The sequence below is a fragment of the Rhipicephalus sanguineus genome, chromosome 1, assembly GCF_013339695.2.
Source record: "Rhipicephalus sanguineus isolate Rsan-2018 chromosome 1, BIME_Rsan_1.4, whole genome shotgun sequence".
In the NCBI taxonomy this organism is placed as follows: Eukaryota; Metazoa; Arthropoda; class Arachnida; order Ixodida; family Ixodidae; genus Rhipicephalus; species Rhipicephalus sanguineus.
Genome location: NC_051176.1, coordinates 219,909,988 through 219,930,300, shown reverse-complemented (window position 1 = coordinate 219,930,300; position 20,313 = coordinate 219,909,988). Strand labels below are relative to the sequence as shown.

General features: G+C 41.7%; 1 protein-coding gene across 1 annotated transcript; it reads right to left on the bottom strand.

Annotated features, from left to right (window-relative positions):
• Positions 1 to 4,944: 4,944 nt before the first annotated feature.
• LOC119372483 (uncharacterized) lies at positions 4,945 to 20,165 on the bottom strand. Its single transcript, XM_037642955.2, has 6 exons — positions 19,944 to 20,165; positions 19,318 to 19,348; positions 15,868 to 16,026; positions 9,761 to 9,876; positions 8,006 to 8,177; positions 4,945 to 5,372 (listed from the first exon to the last, which is right to left on the bottom strand). The coding sequence occupies exons 1-6, from the start codon at positions 20,081 to 20,083 to the stop codon at positions 4,962 to 4,964; spliced, it is 1,029 nt and encodes a 342-aa protein (XP_037498883.1). The 5' UTR covers positions 20,084 to 20,165; the 3' UTR covers positions 4,945 to 4,961.
• Positions 20,166 to 20,313: the final 148 nt, after the last annotated feature.

The window sequence follows — 20,313 nt, the reverse complement described above, 5'->3', positions numbered from 1 at the left end:
AATAATTGAAACTTCACACTTTCCTGCCAATTTCCACGCATGGAGCCAAAAATGAGCTGTAGGCTTAATGCTGGAACTGTCAAACTGTTTGTTTTTTTTAACTTGGCATCCTTCCAGCGACAGACCTCTCAGACTATGAGTGGGGCACAGAAAATTCCATAGATATTTGTCTCGAGTTGGTGTGTGTGGTGCCTTTTGCAATCCCACTACAAGCATTGCAGTGCATAGTGACAAAAGTTCTCTTGCAGCTTTGGGATCATAGGACAAGCAGCTGCCTGACGTATCAAAAAAGAACACAGTGGTGTGCGTGGCACAAGCCTTCCATTCCAGTAGCACTTAAATGCATGTATCTGTCTCAAGAAAGATCAATGCATGAGGAAGCCACTCTGCTATTGATAAATGTGATTTAATGTCGCCCCACTCCCTACAGGCAAGAATGAGGAAATGGTGGGTGATCTCTCACTTTTGCAACAGCTGGAACCTTACAGGTGCAAATATGTGAAGAAGCTCCTTCTAAACAGTCTATATATCATTTTTGTGTGCCTGTCCACTCAAAGCAAGTGGTTTTACCCATTTCATGGAAGGTGAAGTCTAATGTGCATGAATCAATAAATGAAGTAGGAATTAAGAAAAAAATGTTTTGTACCATTGAGCTAGAAAGGAACACTTGCAAAGTTTTGTTGCATGCAAAGTTTTTTTTTTCTGGCTTCAGGTGTTAAGTCTACAAATGTGGATGACACAGAAAACAGTGCAAAATAAAAGGTTTTGGTTGTACATTTTGTTTCTTTTATGCCTTCGTTTGATGTGTATAAAGTACCGATATTTTCACATGGCATATTTATTCTGTTCCTGATGAGCACAAACATGATTATTACAATTTTAAACATGGAAATGTTATGAATGGTTATTTGCTCCACACTAAGATGTGGCCTTTTGACAGTAATAGCTCATGCAACACAGCATCTTGGGATCACGAGACAGGTACAATCATCAATAAAAACACTTGTCATACTTTTCTCAACATGCTTTTATGTAAAAATGGGCAATACCACACTGGTCTGCACAAAACATCTCGCATGGCAAAGTCAGTGTACAAACACAAGTTAGTATTGGCTTGCCAGCATCTCATTATGTGTGGAGTATGAGAATCGCTAATACATCGGCCATATATATTAGTCATGAAATGTGGCTAGAATCTGCTACTGTCAGCTCATACTTCTCACCGCACACTTGTCACAGCAACCACTGATCCCGGGTGAAAATGTTTAATTGGAACCTATTGCTCCAAGTTGTTCACACCTGTTCACAACCAGTGAAAACGAATAAAAGCCAGAAAACCAAGTGATAGTGATTGGAATTTATTCAACCATCCGCTTCAAGTAGTCTGGTCAGTTTTATATATATGTAAGTACGTCGGGTAGTTAGTCTATGAGACATGGTTGTTGCACTTCGATGAATTCAAAAACACCCACGCAGTGCGTAGTAGAGAACCTCAGCCATTCAATATCAACCCACATAGCATCACTCCACTCGTAGCTCATGGATGGAAGGTATTATTGTTATTATTACAGTGAAACTCCACTTGAACGCACTTCAAGGGACCCCAGGAAAATGTTCATTTTAGTGAAAGTTAGCTGAACTGAAGTAGCTATGTTGCAACTTATCAGGAGCTAAAGAAAACATCAGTTGTTGAAATGACATTTATTTAAACCTTTTTATATGCAGTGCTGCTTATTTGACCGTTAATTACCGCTTATTTAGCATGTTTTGAAAAATGTAGTAATCTTTTGCCACACTTGAGCACTTAAGACTGCGGTGGTCATGAATTGAGTCACTGTGTACAAGCTCTCATAAACCTTCTCCGGCACAACACTCTGCTGAGCAGCGAAGGGCTTCAATTTTTCCAAGTACATCGGTGCTTCTTTAGCTGAAATTCTTGGTACTTCTACAAGGGTTACTTCCTCCTCCTCCTCTTCTTCTTCCCAAGGTAGGACGCACTCTATAATCTCATTCTGTAGACACAGTGGCGCATGTCTCAACGCGAGAGCCACGTGTGACATAGTGTCAAAACGCTGTCTGTACACAGTCTTTCAGACAATTTCTGATCAATATGACGTGAGAGGCATTGGACTTACATTTAGGCACGTGGCTTACATTTAAGGTGATTATAAATTGTCCACTGCAAAGCTGCATTCAGGTGGTTTCTATTAAGAGCACCTCACCAAGTATGGAGATTGCAAACAAACAAGCGCGTTCATGAATCATTTGATAGTGATCGAAGCTGCAGAGTATGAGATGGTTGCATGGCACGAAAACGCCAAAATTTCAAGCAGAAGGCTGTGCACCCTTTCACTCAAAACAGCCATATTAAGAACGAAAGTTACGGTCACACACGCAAATACCCGTTGCAACTCGCACAACACATCAAATGCCCGGCTATGGCCCATAAGTTCTGTTAATCATGCGATGCAAAACGTGCAATGCTGTTCTGCACTGCACATTTGAATACAATGCTCCATGAAGCAGAATAGAAAGAGAAGAAAAAATGAGGTGGGGCTCACCACACGAGTGCAATATGTCCATGGGCTTTATTACATGCAAGAAGGCAAGGAAGGAACGCCACTTGCAAGTCGAGGCTAAGGGAGTGTCTGCACTATCTGTCAGTGAAGCTCACCTCTCATTAGTGCAGCAACAAGACTGTTCGACTTCTGCCAACCAGTCTAATAATAAATTACCAATAATAATAATAATAATAATAATAATAATAATACCAATTTTTAAAATTATTTCAGAAAAACACTCCCTATGCAGGGTGCCTTGCTCTGTATAATAAAAGTTTTTAAAAAGGCCTGATGGAGCCTTTTAACTGGTATCCACACTTTATATTGCGCAATGTGCAAAGGCTGCAATTAAACATACAATTTTACTAAATATAATAATATCTGGGGTTTAACGTCCCAAAACCACGCTATGATTATGAGAGACGCCGTAGTGGAGGGCTCCGGAAATTTCGACCACCTGGGGTTCTTTAACGTGCACCTAAATCTAAGTACACGGGCCTCAGACATTTTCAATTTTACTAAACTGAAACAAATAATGCATGGTCTCGCATGAAAAAGAAGCATACCAGAAGAGAAAAAACTCGCCAAATCAAATTATCTCACAGCTGTGCCACTAGTTGATGCTAGTGCTCATAATCTAAAAATGACAAAAAAGAGTGACTCAGCACAAGGATGTTGCCTAAATGGTCTTTATTTCAATAAAGATTTTTCTTTCTCTTTATAATAAACAAAGCAGCAGGTCAAGTCATGGTTTACCCAAGTTGCAGAAGCAGTCTTTGAAACCCTGGTGCAAGTAGCCTAGATTTCCTAGACTTTCTTTCAAACGGCCTTGTCTATTTCTGACTTCCTAAAATCCCCACTATTTTGTGTGCATTTAACACATTTTTAAACATATAGGCATTGGCATTTTCTTGTTTGTCACAACTTGATGGCTTGGGATGGCAGCACAGCTTTGATTACAGCCAAAGTTACAGAAAAAGGGGCTGGGAGCCGCCAGGGCTTGGCAAAAAGCAGCAATGAATGTCAACAACTCTTCTTTCACACAAAGTAATCAGAGCCCTAACACTTCAAACACTTCCTTGTACCTGTGTCGGTACCTGTCTTCTTTTCATGCCAACTTTGGTCATTGGGTATGTGCTCCTCTTCAATCAACCTCCTTGACACAAACTTGGGTCACTAATATGTCATGCTTCTTTTTTGCCGCAAACAAGCAGCGACTGGAACCACCTTCCTGTCTCTGTTGCTGCAATCGAAGAACTTGCTGCCATCAAAGTTGCAATTAATGATATATTGTTAGAGCACTCCTCTCTGTAATGCCCTCGGGCCCTTTGAAGTATGAAAATAAGTCAACAAATAAATAAATGTCTCTCTCTTCAAGAACAGAACAATATCCTCTAAAATTCCTCCAGTGGTGGCCATAATTGAAACTGCATCATTTATATGCACTTGGACACTCTTGTCTGTAAACAAGTGCCACAAATGGGCTCTGCAGTGGTGTTGCTAGATGCTACAATGTGTCCAGTGGGAAGCACAAGAGGAACCCAGCTGTAGTACATGCCTCATATTTGACGCATTTTGACAGTGGTAACGCAGTATGCCACTGCATTGCTTCAATACTAATTAGAGCACTGGCATCATCAGTCGTCTTGAGATGATTTATACTGAATTTTCTTTTGGTGGAAAAAATCCATAATGAGATGCTCTTAATTAGAAGACATGCTCCACAGTTTTTATAAAAGTTACTGCAGGACCCTTTCAAGCAGAGTACTCGCAGATTGAAACATGAAAATTTAGGGCTAAGTAATGCACATACTTTCATTTCCAGCTTCTATAGTTTGTGTCTTATCGGCATAATTTTGTCTCGAACACTTGCATCAGAGCCAACATTACTTTCCACAGCCAGATTTGCAGTGACACGACGCAGTTACCACAGGCAATTGCTCATAGCAGTTGTTATACTAAAAAAAATGGTGTTGCATTTAAATCATTTCAAGGAGCACTGTACCTTGCAAAACAAGGACCTCTCTCCAAGACCTACAACGGCTAAGTAGTCTATGACTGCATGTTTTCCAATAGTATCATCGCCCCAGTTATTGCTCTCTGCCTTTTTACAATCTTAGCTGTTCAACACACACACATTTATCATATACACATGCGCACATATGATGGACCATGCGTGACTAGCAATAGTACTACCAGATGGTGGAATTCACCCAGCCCATACATATATACTGAATAATATTAACAAAGTATTCAGGAATTATTTAGAATTTTAGAAAATTCAACAGTTTATGTTGAATAAGAACTTGCATTTCATTATGCAAGACATCCAAACTGCACTCACCTAATATGCAGCTATTCAAAAGAAGATAAAAAAAACATATTTCCTTTTTAAGTATTTTAATCCTCTTTTAAAAATGACACATTGCAGTGCTCATCTTCGTCATACGTGTCTTCAGGCTCCACCAGTGGGTCTGGTGTGGCAGACGACAAATGCTCCTCGTATGGACTCAGTTGCACACTTTGCAAGTTCCTCTGTGCCTCTCTCTCAGCCTTCGTCTGCAAATTACTCTTTCGCTTCCTCTGTCGCACGTATTCCGCAAGGTTCATCATTCTGGCCTGCGCTTCCTCCGAGTGAAGGGTACCAGGCTTAAGGGGAGCCAGTTCCTCTAAAGGAGTTCTACTCTGCCCTCTGCTCTTTAGCAGGACCTGCCTCATGAGGGCTGCACGGTCCAATCCATAAACATCCATCTTCATTTCAGGAGGAACGTAGGGCCCAGTTTGTGAGCTGTCTACAGTGCTTCTCTCTTCCTGCACATAGAATGAGAAGTATGTTACTTGTCATAATTGGTAGACCATTTTATGAGCTGCAAGCAGCAATCAAGCAACAAAATGCTAGTTCATTGTAACACAATGGATAGTATATGTTGCTCTGAAAATTTTCCAGTAACATACATCAGTGTTAGGCTTGAATGATAAATCTTCATGTATGATCCCACCGTTACAACTATCTTGATACTATAGTCGGGTACAACTTTAGAAAAAAGGAGAGGCCACGCCCATATGACCGAAGCGCGGCAGCCGATTGCCTCCGCGGCAAAGAAATAGTCCCGCTTCTTCTCCTTGAGCGGAGGCACCGGCCATCCGGCTCGTGACGTCAGTCTAGAGCGCGTGCCCATTGGTGGAAGCGCGTGTGCATCCGCCTTTGAGGTGCAAATGCCGCTTTTTTTCTAAAGTTGTACCCGACTATAGAGAATGCATAAGTATCCGCACATTTGTGTTTGTGATATGGATTTATGTGTAACTGCATTTGTCCACTCATCTAGAGAACTGTGACCTTCTGGATTATTTTCAATACTTGCACTTGTTTGGACATGTTCTTGTGCTCTCTTCTGTAACCGCCTTGACTTATGTGTGGCTTTGCATACATTCATGACCTTGGACTAGCTCCAGCATTTTTCAGGGAATCTGTGCTTTCAGTTTCTTGTGTGTGCTGTGCATCGTAAAGCCACCAAAAGAAAATGGAAGCCAAATGTGCCAACCTTTCCTTCAAATTCATATCATCAAAAAAAAAAAAAAAAAGCTTACACCTTAGACAGCAAAATTACATATATGGTATGCTTAAATAGTGCACACACACAGATATAGATGCAAATAGGCAATAAAACTGTGAACATACTACCACAAATTTCATTCAATGGTACACACAGTGGCTAGAGAAATTAACAGAATGTCAATACAGTGCTTGCATATGCTCTGTGACAGAAACCACAGAAAGTAATGTTACTAGAATTTTGTGTGACACAAGAGAATTAACTACATCACTCTATTAAAGAGTAAAACTAATTCAAAAGTTTACACTACCACAAAAATTGGGCCTTCAGTGTTATGTCCTTTCATGTGTAGGCGACTGACACCAAGCATTCCCAAGTATGTAGCTGCACACAAGGGTCACAGTGCAAAATAAACTGCTCTAATGTCTTGCCGTAATTTTTCAAAAACTACTAGTCCCATCTGCAATGCTATGGCATGAAGTGTTAAAAAATTGTACTACTTACACACCAATAATAAATCACTACCCACTGTAATCCTAGCAGGCAACACTTTCACTTTCAAAATGACTGACAGGAATGTAATGTATGCATAGTCAGCAGTCCCGCTCAGCCGTGCTGATGATTAATGACAAAAGCGTGGCGCTTGGTGAACCACAACAGAGCATGCAGGCAGACACTCACAAAGTGCGTGATCATACCTTCGATATCCAAAATACATATTTGCTCTCACTTTATTAGCGACTATAAAAAATAGGCAAGAAATGCACTAAAACACTAGCAGAAACATTTCGGAAAAGACTGGGAGGGCGATTGCCAGCATCCTTTGGTTCTAGGGATGTGATATGAATTGTAAATCCTACATACGCACTTACTTTTCTTTGGTCACAAACAGCAGCAGTAGCAACCTGCACACAGAGCTGCAGATGGCCACATAATCTGGAATACTTGCCACATTCTCACAGAAAAATGCCGCATTAAATTTCTTGACTCTGGTTTAGCTTTGTCACTTTCAACGAGCACTCCCCCCATACATGAATTTGTTAATCTTCACATCTTACTGCCTCACTGTTTCACCTTATCATCAACCTGCATAACACTCTCTCGTAATCTTTCCCTTCTTGTGATGTACGGTATGTAGCCTACCACAGGAGTTTCAACTTTATACCAACCTCTCTGCCTCACCTGAAATACAGTTTCCTCTCACTCTCTCTCTTTTTACGGCCACTGCAGTAGTAGCTCCATTTAGCATCAGTTCAAAGCATATAACAAACATTACTTGTGTGCAGATGTATTGCTTAATATTTTAGTGGCAGTGCAAACTTATTAAAATGTTACAATATAATATCTTGGCAAAGTGTGTTCCTTCTACTCCCACAAGGACAAATAGTATTCACTGCAGGGAGCAAGCCCCCCATGTTTCTTTTAGTAAGCAAATGTTTAGACACTGTATAAGCAGAATTTTCACCTAAAAATTCTCGCTTAGCAGGTCAGAAAAATTCAGACGTCTCGTGTTTACGATGACAAGATTTGTACTGTTCATGGACAAGTGAAACAGTAAGAACAAGTTAGGGCTAATTGGAAAAAATGTATTCTATAATTTCTACTTTCATCAACTCGTGTAGTATCAATGCGATCTCAGCTCATATGCTCTATGAGGGGCCTCCACCATCTTTTGTGACCAGTTAAGTAGTGGCATGTGATCATGCTCTCAATTTGTCACCTAGGAATAGCATTGTACTCCTGTTGACACTTCATTTGTCGAAAACTGCACGAATTCACAAATCTTACCAAAACTTTGAGAAATCATGGTCAAAGCAGACAACATAAGAGACCAAATGTTCACACAAAGCAGCACAATTATGAAGTTATCTTTTTATGATGGTTACTCACATCACTGGAAGCTTCCTGATCTGCAAGAGCAGGATTGTCCAAATCAAGTGGCAAATCAGCACAAACTTTGTCAATAAGGGCCTCCACCTCGGAAGCTCTTCCATAGGTAACATCTTTCACAAAAGTAATTTTTGGTGCCTTGCCAATAAAACCATTCTTGATCAATTCTGACCTGAAAATTACACCACATGGTTAGCAAGGCACAGCAATCACTCGCAGCAATTTATATAACAGTGTCACATCTCAACATGACACTGATATTCGAATTACACATCCGATGCTCTACCAACTGAGCTATGACGGAAGGCGCTTCCCCGTCCATTTCGTTGGGTATTTCTGTATGTGTAATCCCTCGGAGTGCTAGCCAGTGCCACTCGTAGCCAAGGCGGCTAGTGTGGAACGCTCTTTACGCCAGAGAGCATCGTCAATCAATCAATCAATCAATCAATTTTATTTTTTTCCAATTCAAAAACAGACAGAGGATTTCATGTGGCATATGATCCAAACCCACAATCTTCAAGGGTTGTAGGCTCAGAACCCACTGATGGAAAAGGGTGCTTTTTTGTCCACTTTAATTCCTTCCTTTTTATGTCATAACTATTAAACTACAGTTAAAAACAACAAATCATGTCCCCTATGCTTTTCTTGGCTTAACTGTCTGTTGGATTCATTTGGTTACATCTAACAAAGAAACAGGCCTCTCAAAAAAATTCTTCTTTCGCTTTGTATCTCTTAACATTGCGCCTATGACTTTTCACTCCATCGCACACTGTGTGGTCCTGAACTTCTAGAGTGTCTTTGTTATCCTCCAACTTTTTGTCCCATACGTTAGTACTGCATGCCTGCCAACCTGGTGACCTCTAAATTTGAAATTTCGTAGGGGTGGGGGGACGCAACAGAAGAAAACTGGTGTACGTATTAATTTACTGTCTCTCAGAGCCGCAGCAACGTCATAAAAGAATGATTTCCAATTAAGTTTGTAAACACTAGCAATTACACTGGTACTTCAAATTGTATGGCGCGTGCACGCGTGTGTATTTAAGGGACAAATCTGCTGCGTCCTATGACATCTAGTAGCCCCCTGCCAACCTTTGTGTGCTTTTACACACGACACTAGTGTACTACAGCAAAAGTGACCTAAGCATTGTGCCCGCAATTAGAAAATTTCAGAACCGATGCCCTTAGTTAATTTTTTTTTTTTTTTTACGGTGGCGAGAGCGCTGTTCTTAGGAGATTTATGGCTGTGCCCATACAGTCAGAAGCATTGGTGAAAATTCGGGAGTCTCCCGGGAAAATCATATTTATCTCCAGCCCTACTTCAACATTTTCTCAGTTTAGATCATCAATCATTTTTTGCGATTCACCATCATTCTTGCTGAAGAGCATCATGTCATAAGTAAACCGTAAGGTGCCAAGATGTTTACTAATAATCCCTATTCCTATTTCCTCTCGATCTAATCATTTAGCAACTTCTTCTAAGCACGCAGTGGACAACATTGGGGAGATTGTACCTCCTTGCCTGACCCCTTTCTTGGTTACAATATCTCTTGCTTTTCTTGTGGAAAAGCAGGGCAGTCAGTGAAATTTTTGTAGAAGTTGGCTAAAGTACTCACGTCTATTTCTACTGCTCTGTCTCACAAACCAATAAGCACACGCGAACCATGTTTATTCAGGTTATACTCAACATCCCTAGGTAATTACAGGTTTTGGCAAATGGCACATCATTCCATTATCTGAAACAGACTATTCACTTACTTAAGATAGCCAGCATTTGAATGGAGAATTTCGGCAACCTTTTCATCCACACCAGGCTCCTTAAGTGCAGTAACCCAATACACATTCAAGTGGGTACAGTCAGAAGATACACGAACCTGGAAATTCACGAATACATGACAACCTAGTATGACAGAGACAAGGCTACAGAATGCTTGTTATGTACAACACTTAAAGGGACACTAAAGAGCAAAACGATTTTTCTCGCATTAGTACAGTAGTCTTCCACGATACCAAAAACACCACGCTTTCTGCGCGAAGACGCTTAATAAGTGAGAAAACGCGCAAAAAGAAAATACAGGTGGCAACGCCACCTTGGAATTCCCGCACCATTTGCTGTGACGTCACATATTTTTGACAGCACCTGCTTGGGCCTGCGTAGTTCCTAATCGGTTAAGTCGAAGTACATTGTCCTCTGAGGGGGCCAGAGACTTGACATAACGAGTTTCTGGAAATTTCGTCGAGCCAGTGGTGCCAAAATACGTTAAATGCTCTTTGAAGTCTTTTATGTCACGAATTACAAAGTTCGGCGCGAAATTTAAAAATGAAACTTTGAACTTGGTTTTCTCCTCTAATAATAAACCTATGGTGGTGAAATAAACTATACAAGAGTTCTCCGAGCACACTTTATCAATCTAAACCAATTCATTGTTTCTATTTAGTGTCCCTTTAATTTACAAAGTGCACTAGCAGGACAAATACCAGCACCAGCAGGGCAAATACATCAATAAGTAGCATAGTCCAACAACCTACTAAAAGGGGAGACAAGCTACACTTCAAATACAGCCACAGTTGTTTACGTAGTCGAGAGTTCAACGGAATACCGTCTGGTCAGGTAAACTAATAAGCAATGAGCCACGGATGGCTCAATGACTAACGCTTCTGTTGCTGCCATGCTCATAGCAGATGACAGATATGCAGAACGTAAACATTTGCATTCAGTACCAAGAGAAGCTAACTGCAGACATTACATAAGATTAGCTACAACTGAAAAAGAGCACTCATATCCTAAGTGCCTCATACAGCCAAAATGAACACCCTGGCACTTAGTGCCTTAAATGACAGAAGGAGCAAGTGATAAAATTTATCTTTTTTTTTTTCAGCTGCTGTTATGGCAGCTGATTTGGAACCGCTCAATGGGATCGTTCACAAAGAGCTGTTAATGTTGCCAAGGGTGTACTGAACAATCGCCATTGTATAAGAGCGCGGCCTTCGCAATGCAATGGAAAGGAATAGCTGAGGTGTGTGGAGAAGAAATGAGCCACTTCCACAACCAGTACAGTCAATCCCTGAGGAAGGGACCAAATGGATCCCAAAACTTTAAGGTCCATTTCAAAAACTGTAGCTGCAGCCATTTCAACATATAAAATTCTTTCACGCAGCCAGACAGATCTCTGTCAAAATGTTTTTATATAAACCATGTCCAAGTTTGGAAGCCACAACACTGTAGCCACTCAGGCATCTCAGTGGGTACCTTAATTTTCTGTACCAGTGGGTACAGATGGCTCTTGGTGCATGATTAATGTACTCTTGCTACTTTGTTGTTTCATAATGTAATATACATTATTAACATTGAACCTCATAAATATAAGCTCCTGAGTGGTATGTCTGCAACATGAAATACTAAAAAGCTCAAATGGTTGCAGGCTGATCACTTATGCTGCTCTCTTTGCGCTGGTAAGGTGTTAATAATGCTATGAAACCGCTAAAGTTCAAGGGATGCTTCTTTCTTCTTTTTTGAAGCTCTTACGTGAAAATGGAGAAAAAATGGAAATTTGGGGTCGTTGGTTCATGATCTTTGGGTTGTAAAGTGCAGGGGAAAGAACGGCAAAAGGGAGGGCAATACGACAAACAAAGCTTTTGTGATGAGCGACACATGCTTTATGTGTCTCTTGTCCTTTCTGCCATTGTTCACCTAGCACTTTACAGCCAGGGAGAAAAATGTTAAGCTGCTTCGTTATATAACATGTCCAATAGCAACAGCGTCAACCTGGGAATCTGCTGTCTAAATTCAAAATGGAAATTTGTATTTAGACAATTTTGACACATAAAAATCACTTCTATTGTGATGTATCAGTAGAGGTGCAAAATCAGAAGCAAATACCACTTAAAAACAGCCATCGGCAGCAACAGCAAATGCTTTCCCCATACAGTCTAACCCGCATATATCGCACTCGCTAAAAAATGGGAATTAGTTTGATATATCGTATAATTTGTAATTTGATAGAAAGCTTTTAAAGATCTTTCTATATTTTCTATGCAAATTTTTGTGCACAAGTTGGCTTCACGTAACTGCTTCACGATGATGCAAGGAAGGTGCCTTAGGACAACACATGGGGACCTGGTTTTCTTTTTTTAGGGGCGTAGCTCCTCTTAGTCTAACCTTGTCCCATGTCAGGCGTAACCGCGGCAGTATCTCCCGAACAGTATAATAGATGGCGCTGTCCCACAGAGATAGAAAAAAAATGTTTTAATAAAAAAATTTAAAAAATAAAAATATAAAAATAAAGAAAGAAAGAAAAACGGGAAAAGGAAAAATAACCAAAGCGGCGTATCGCTTTGATTACTGCTGGGCGAAACCACTGAACATTTCACGGTGTACACATGATTGCTTCAGGAGCTTCGCCCAAGCTCTTCGTCATTCACCTGTGGATATGCTGTAATTTTTTTTTTAAGTTCTTAATTTTGCGCGCTTTGTAGTTGGTGGTGGAAGTTATATGCAGGGGCAGGTTGTAGGTGAGAAAATGCAGTATCGATACGGCCCTCCTAAATGCACTGCTCGCTCTCCCAAATGTACGCGGGAAAGTCCCCTTCCGTGAGAGAAAGCCAACTTATCAGGGCGTTTCGCACTTACCGACCATCAATATATCAAGTGTTCTGGCTATTTTTGTTTGATGTAGCTGTAAATTTTCTTATGCAATGACGTTAAGGAATTGCCGCGTTCTAAAATAGTTCGATATAAACGATAAATCGATTTTGCCGAGCTTGATATAGTCGGGCTTGACAGTATTTGTATAGGCGTGCACTAGGCCTCGTACAATGAGTAGTACTTATTTAATGCATTTTCTGTCATATACTTTTCACTCCTAATCATTCCAGTCATAATAAACTATATATTTCATATGGATCACATCAAACAACGATCTTTTTTCCTATTGCATGTGCATAATCGCAGAAAAATGATTCCAACAGTGACAATGGCAAAAACTAGAGTTCTACAAGGTATGCAATTGACTAGCAGGCATCCATCACGTATCACATTGGCCATCTTAAACATATCACCTTTCCGAGAGTCATTTATTCAAATGCTACTTTGAAATGGTGAGCAAAAAAGAAATAATCTTTGTTTATTAATTCACTTGGCTTCACATGTGAATTAATTCACATTATTTATTACATTAATCTACCTCAAAATGCCTTTTGAGATAGAAGTGTAGCAAGCCATAACAGAGTAACAAAAAATAATAATAATAAAGAGCAACAAAAAATAATAATAATAAAGAGCAAAACCAAGAACAGCAACATGAGAGACCATAGAGATATGACAACGTTTAGGATAAACATTAGCTAAAGCAGTACATGTGTGAAGCTGATCACATATCACCGAGGTCAGCCGGCTAAAGTAGTTTCATCCCTACAGTGTCCACAGCACGAACAACAAGGCTAGTATATTGCATTGACTCCTTTCACTTGATACTATACTTTTCTTACCCTAAGGCTAGTATATTGCATTGACTCCTTTCACTTGATACCATACTTTTCTTACCCTAAACCATTCATGGCCAGCCAACCCCAACAATAATGGTTGCAATGCACCATTAGGACCACTGATGAAATGTGAAATGCAAAAACATCCCATTAGAATCCATTACTCAATCCCATATCTAAGCTAAAAATCAACCTGAAATCATTTCAATAAAAATAGTACCCACCACAGAGGTCTAGTGGTTATGGTGCTCAACTGCTGACCCAAAGGTTGTGGGATCAAATGCTGGTCACGGCAACCACATTTTGATGGAGGCAAAATGCTTGAGGCCCATGTATACTAAGATTTTCGTGCACATTAAAGGACATCAGATGGTAAAAATTTGCGGACCATTTCACTACAGCATCCCTCATAATCATATCATAGTTTTGGGACGTAAAACCACAACAATTATTGTTATTCAATAAAAAAGTGAAAATAGAGACATTAAGAGTGTGCACAGATGAGAACTGCGACAATAACTATTATATGTAATGGAAATAATAAAGCAATTTGCAATGAAATGTATACAGAAGCAACAGCAATATTTTTGAGTGATGTCTTTGTTTAGAGGGGTCATGAACCACTTTTCCAAGTAATGATCTAATGACCTCAGTATCAGAGTTAACTGCCTCCCGAATCGATTGCCGAAAAAATTTCTCGAATCCGTCAAGAACGAGCGGAGTTACGGGGGTTTGGCGCACGCTCCCAGCACTTTCTCTCTTTTCTCGACCCAATGAGCGCACTGGAAGTTACACGGGGAGGTATGGCACGGGGGAAGGAAGTTACGTCAGCGCGCGTCGTGAAACGCGATCGCTCTCCTGCTGTGATTCGCGTGCGCGAGTGTGGCTACCGTGTAAAGTTAGCAGACTGAGGAGTGCGGCGCCGACAAGTGGCGGCCCACCGTGGAGAAGCGCATCTGATCTGAATGCCACTCTCGATTTATGTCGGCTATCAGCCAATGAGGATGCTATGTCTTTTGTGACGCGGACAGGCAGATACGCGACGTCAACCGGCAGGTGCCCCGCCCACCGACGAGAGTGAGAAACGGCCTCTGTTTGAAAAGAGGCCGCCTGAGAAAACAGCAACTTCACGCTCCGCTTGCAGCCCTTACGCGGCGCGCACGACTGCAGTATTTGGCTGAGCAGTTCATAGCCGTGTCAGCTTTCCGCGGGATGTGTTTTTCCAACAAGCCCAAGGGGTGCTTCATGACCCCTTTAAAGGGACCGGCAACTGCCCAGAACATGAAATGAGATGACTCCAGTGATGGAAAGATTGTCCGTCGCATTGACTGAAACCAACCCTATTTTTTTCGTGAGAGATAGATTTATATTTTTATTTCTTAATTGAAAGTCGCGAAAAATGTCCTGTGGCACCTCTGGTGGCAAAAACATGAATGATCCGATGAGCCCGGCCACGTGACCGTTGATTGCTGTACGCGGTCAACGATTTTTTTGTTAATATAGAAATATTTTTCGTTTCTTTATATTGAAAGGTATTACTCCATAAAAATGTACATATAGGACTGCTTTAGTAGTATGCATTAAAGTGGCGCTGCCTTCGCGTGACGTAATGATCCCATGCTCGTCAGCGCGTCTTGAGCGACTTTTCAGCATGCTCATGCAACCGTGCACACAGTTTCCAGGTCACTAAGATTTTGGAGCGACGTAGTTTTGCTACCTACACTTCGTCTCAGAAATGACGCACGCTGCTACTTGGCGGGGCCGCGCATATGCATAGTGACGTTTTCGAAGACTTGGCTTGGCTCGTGCATCGAGAGAGTAACGATACCGAGACAAGCCACCCATGACACAGGCGCAGGCAACCTTGGAGGCATGCGCACACAATGCGGTACAAATACAGGGAAGGTGTATAATGCCATATCATCTCATTCTAACAGCTTGTTATTTTCAAAAATAGTTGAATAGCTACAAATAAAGTTGGTTAAGCATAGTTACAGGAACTCCTGCGAAAGCAGAACAATGTTAGCTTTCACAAATCGCTAAAAGGGCTGGTGGCATCGCTATCATTTCTCAGCGTTGCTGGAGGAAAGGTTTGTCCGTGTTTAGAGCCTTTCAGATCGAAAAATGCTGCTTGTAAAATAACTATGTGCTTTTGGGATTAACTACTGCAGCTAGAAACACTGCGAAGGGTGAGCTTTCTGTCGAGCCGTAAAAAAAATGGGTTGAGAAAAATCAGTTGTCGGTCCCTTTAAATAGTTGAAACTTCGCAAGTAAGAGTAGAACTACAATAATAGGAATAAGACTGAGCTTATTATTTTGACTAAGTGATCAAGGTGCTGCAGAGAGGAATTTTACATTAGCAGAATCAACATTCTGCTCACCTGTGTAAGTTCAATGGCAAAACCTTTCAGTTCTTCACTTATGGTCCCCGTAACCATAATATTTGACAGACTCTCCATGAACACAGTGTTCAGCACTCGCTGCCTCCTAGTGCGCTCCTGCACCTTTTTGGGTGTTGATGGCACAGCAGAGTTGGGCAGCTACAAGAAAACAAACATGATGTGCTAATGATCATGGCACACCATCCATATAGCAAAGTTGATTTATTCGATGGAGATAAAGATGCCAAAGCTGCATATGGGTAACAGAGAGCTGTGGAATAAGTTTTGATGACTCAGACCTATTTAGTGTGCACATATATTAAAGTAGAAATGTTCTTCTGCAAATCATTGCCATTAGAATGTGGATACCTAGAATTGAATCCATAAATTTGAGCTCAGTTGCAAAACACCAGCGCCTTTTGGTGCAAGTACTGCTGCTTGATACAACTTAAATATGAGCAATGTGGCATTGACGCTATTACTTGTGCTATTATGCTGAAGTGGTTAGAAAGAGAACAATGTTAAGACAGATCTGCTGCAGCCATGACTACTCGATGCTTGTGTTGCCGTGGTCAAGCCTGTGTGTGTAACACTGCTGATATTTTGTTGTACTGACTACTAAAAAAATTACCAACGATTACGATACTCACCAATGCAGTATCGTAATCGCATTTGTGCTCACATTTGCAACACTCACAAATGTGAGCGCAACTGTACACATTTTCATTTAGCAGATACTGAGGCAAACAATTTGTGAGAGACATACATGTACAGTTGCAAGCAAAAGTTTAGGGTCCACAGCACCCGAAAAATGTATATTTCTTCTAGCACAGCTTCACAGCGTAGGACTGCATTAATGCACTGCATTGGTGAAACATGTGCGCATAGGCTCCACCACTTGACTTCAAGCAACATAGTCAGGTTGCCGAGAAAAAAAATTACTCGTGGAACAAGTTGGTCCCTAAACATTCACTTGTGACCGTATGTACAGTACGGTCCACTGTTAAATGGAACACTCCAATGAGCACCTTTCATTTTGCTGGCCCTCCAACAGCAAGTGGACAGGGAAATATTGTTCATGCACTGCACAAGTCTGTCAAAAAGAGGCAGATCTGTCAACCACCAGTAGTTTTAAGGAAATCTAAGCCACTATGTTTTTGCAAGAGAGCGAAATCTAAACATGCCCTGCACGCAAATGTTCCCTTTAACAGTGGACCCGTCTGTACGTACAGTTGCAGAGTCCCTAAATCAATGCCTATGGTGAAACTCCTTGAGCTACGGGTGGAAAACACCCAGGGAGAGCTCGCAGAAGCACACCTTTTAAAGGGAAGCTGAAGCATTTAAAAAAAAAATGACTTTGGAGTGTGTAATCATAGTTTCATTACTGCAGAATTCGAAAATCAATGTAAGAGTTCACAGAAGTGAACGCAAATAGCATTTCTTGGCAAAAAACAGTGGCTGCAGTCGCAGGGCTTCTTGAGATGTTGAGCAAACGCGGTCACGTCATCTTCGGTGCGCCACGTCATCGGCAACATCATAACTGTTAAAGCATAGCCTTCGTGATCAGTTCCACCAATGTGTGCAGCCAGAACTAGTCACGGAGGCCACGGCTGAAGATACGACAGTGCTGCGAGGCTCCGCCAAAGCTACCGACGATGACGTAGTTCTGGTTAGTTTGTTTCCACGCCTACACTTTCAGTGCGTTCGTGTGGGCCAAGCAAGATGAACTTTTCTTTTGCGCATTTGATAGCTCCTGCTGCCACAACAACAGAAAAAATTATGCCATCGTCAACAATAATGTTGGCCCTCATTAACAACAGTTTTACCGAATTCTAAAACCACTTCAGCTTCTCTTTAAGTCAATACCAAAGGCTATCACACATTGGCGTGCGCACGGTTCCCCATTAGGGGGGGGCGAAGGTTCATCGCAGCCCCCCCCCCCCCCTTGTAACTCAATGTACGAGGCAGATTTTGCACCCCCCCCCTCTTAGGTGACTGGGGGGGTCAATGTATGGGGCAGGTTTTGCGCCCCCCTCTTAGGTTATTAGGGGGGCGGCCGCCCCCCTGCCCCCCCTCTGCGCACGCCTATGCTATCACATACATAAACTGGTCAAACACTCTTGCACCAACTCGGGATCAACTTCCTGCTTCTACCATGGCCACATGCTCTCCTCCCACTGCCGTTAGCAATAAAATCTGCATCCTGCCACTTCCCAAAAACACCCACCCAGAGCATCATCGAGCAAAATGGAGCCAACGCTCTGCACAAAAACTACCCTCCTGATACTCTGGCAGTTTATGTATATGCGGCTGAATATTCAAACCGGCCAACTTTTGCATTAGCAGTTGTAGAGAGATTCCAAAACCTTACTGTCAGTGCATCGATTCAAAATTTGACAGAATCCCTGGATTCGGAAGAGCCAGCAATTGCCTTAGCAATTGCTCACTCCTTCGCTGAGTATATTTTCTCCGATTATAAAACCACAATTAATAATTATGCCAACTGCAAAATCCACTCCCTTTCTGCTAGAATTCTCTAATCATCTCCCCCACCTAATCACCTCACCAATCTGCACACAGCGGGCACCCAGGCAATATGGCCGCTCCCACCCAGGCCCAAGGACTTGTCAACTGGGCTGAAAGCGACCTATCTTCATCTCGCAGTGCTTTCAGTCTTCGTCTCACAGTCATGATGCCTTTCCTTCTCTCCCTTGTAACTCATGACGAAACCTCTCCTCACTGCCACTTGCGTCCTAGCACCAGAGCCGACTTTAAATACGTCTTTCTAATTTGCCCAAACAAGCCCAAGCCACCTGGTAAGGGTCAAAACAGCAGGAGCGATGGGGGGCTGCTCTACACAGCTCGCAACCGGAGCTACAGCTTTAGACAGTGAGCTGGGCCAGAGTGCAGAGGGGTCACCGAAGCACAAAAGTGCATGGTCATTGAGAGCGGCCCAAGGGCCCAGCGTTGTTCTGCTTCCTTTTCTCCATCACCCCCCACCCCTGTCACATGATTCTCTCATGAATCAATAAAGTAGTTTACCTACTCTTTAATTTTTTGTTGTTAAGTGCATGTGTGTGTTTTGGAGGCACAGGTAATGTTAGCAAACGAGGAAGAGTGTCACGTGGCTCAAGATGCGCGAGCCAGATCTTTCACTTGCCTTGACATTTTGTTGTTATTATTCTCTTTCATGCGAGTTTTGGCAGCGAAGGTTCCAGAATAATCCAGCTGGCCTTGGCAAAAGAAGAAGGGCGTTGCATAGCTCGAGGTGCGTGCATGAGGAAATCTTTCGTTATGCTCGTTCACTCAGTTATAACGGTGGACAACGTCATTCAATACAGGAATGAGTGCCTAAGAGCTGTGCTCTAAAAACAGCTAGTGAAAGCTTGGTTCACCAATGCTGCAGGATAAACCGGTGTATTAGAATTTCAACAGCAAGGCCAAACATACCACGTATAAATACTGCTGCGGGTGTCGTTTCCTGAAAAGAAAATAAAAAATTTTGTAAACAATATTCCACTGCAAGTCCCTTTACTCAGCTGAACATTTCTTTGCAGGATGCCCAATCATTATAATATTTTTGTTTCTCTTTTGCCATAGACATAATTGCGAAATAAAGGTGCAGTTTATGAGCGACCCCTTTTGCATATTAACGTCAGTCCCTCTGCAAATGATTTTTTTTTTTTTTTTTACATTTTGGTGCAGGAACACCAGCTCATGCCCTAAAGAATGTTGGTTTGTGCATGCATAAATTATAGCTATGGGAATGCCAGCTTGCATAATCCAAGCCAGGTGGGGGAGCATTCGAATCCCCCCTCCAGAAATGTTTCGTTTGATTTAAGATATACGCACACGCACAACACAATTAACATACACGTGTAGAAGGATCGGAAACCTCCTTTTACCGCTTGTTAAACACTTTTTTTTTCTCTCGCTGTTGACATACATCATTTTCCTTCTCTCTCTCTGAAGTTTGAATGAATATACGAAGGCACAATGCAAGCATTGGTGAAAAAGACCGCGTAGCAGCACTCGACAAGCAGGGCTGCAGCGAAAGCTGAGCCGGGCTCGCTTACTTTGATTTGTCGAGAAGCTTATGTAAAAAGACGCCAGGCTTCGCTTTGTCATGACTGCAGAGGGAAAAATGTCTTCGCAGAGACACATAGGTAGACTGCGCTTTCACAAACCGTCGTAAAAAGCAACAGATATCACCCATACCTATGCCACCGTACACCGTACACACACAACAACAATCACATGGTTCTAGCGGTTCTAGCAGTTCTAGTGGTTCTAGTTCTTGTTTTCGCGACAATAGAAAGTTTACGTCAGAGGTCGCCACTAATGAACGTAACACAATTAAAGTAATAATTTCATATAAATAAATATACATAAAAATACTAAATATACGAAAAGTTATTCTGGGTATAGGAAGTATTTTACAACACG

Coding starts and splice junctions, on each gene's coding strand:
- LOC119372483 (XM_037642955.2), bottom strand. CDS start 20,083: ATGGGTGATATCTGTTGCTTTTTACGACGGTTTGTGAAAGCGCAGTCT. Junction 9,877..15,867: donor TTGCCATTGAACTTACACAG/GTGAGCAGAATG, acceptor GTGAATTTCCAG/GTTCGTGTATCTTCTGACTG. Junction 8,178..9,760: donor TCAAATGCTGGCTATCTTAA/GTAAGTGAATAG, acceptor TGTAATTTTCAG/GTCAGAATTGATCAAGAATG.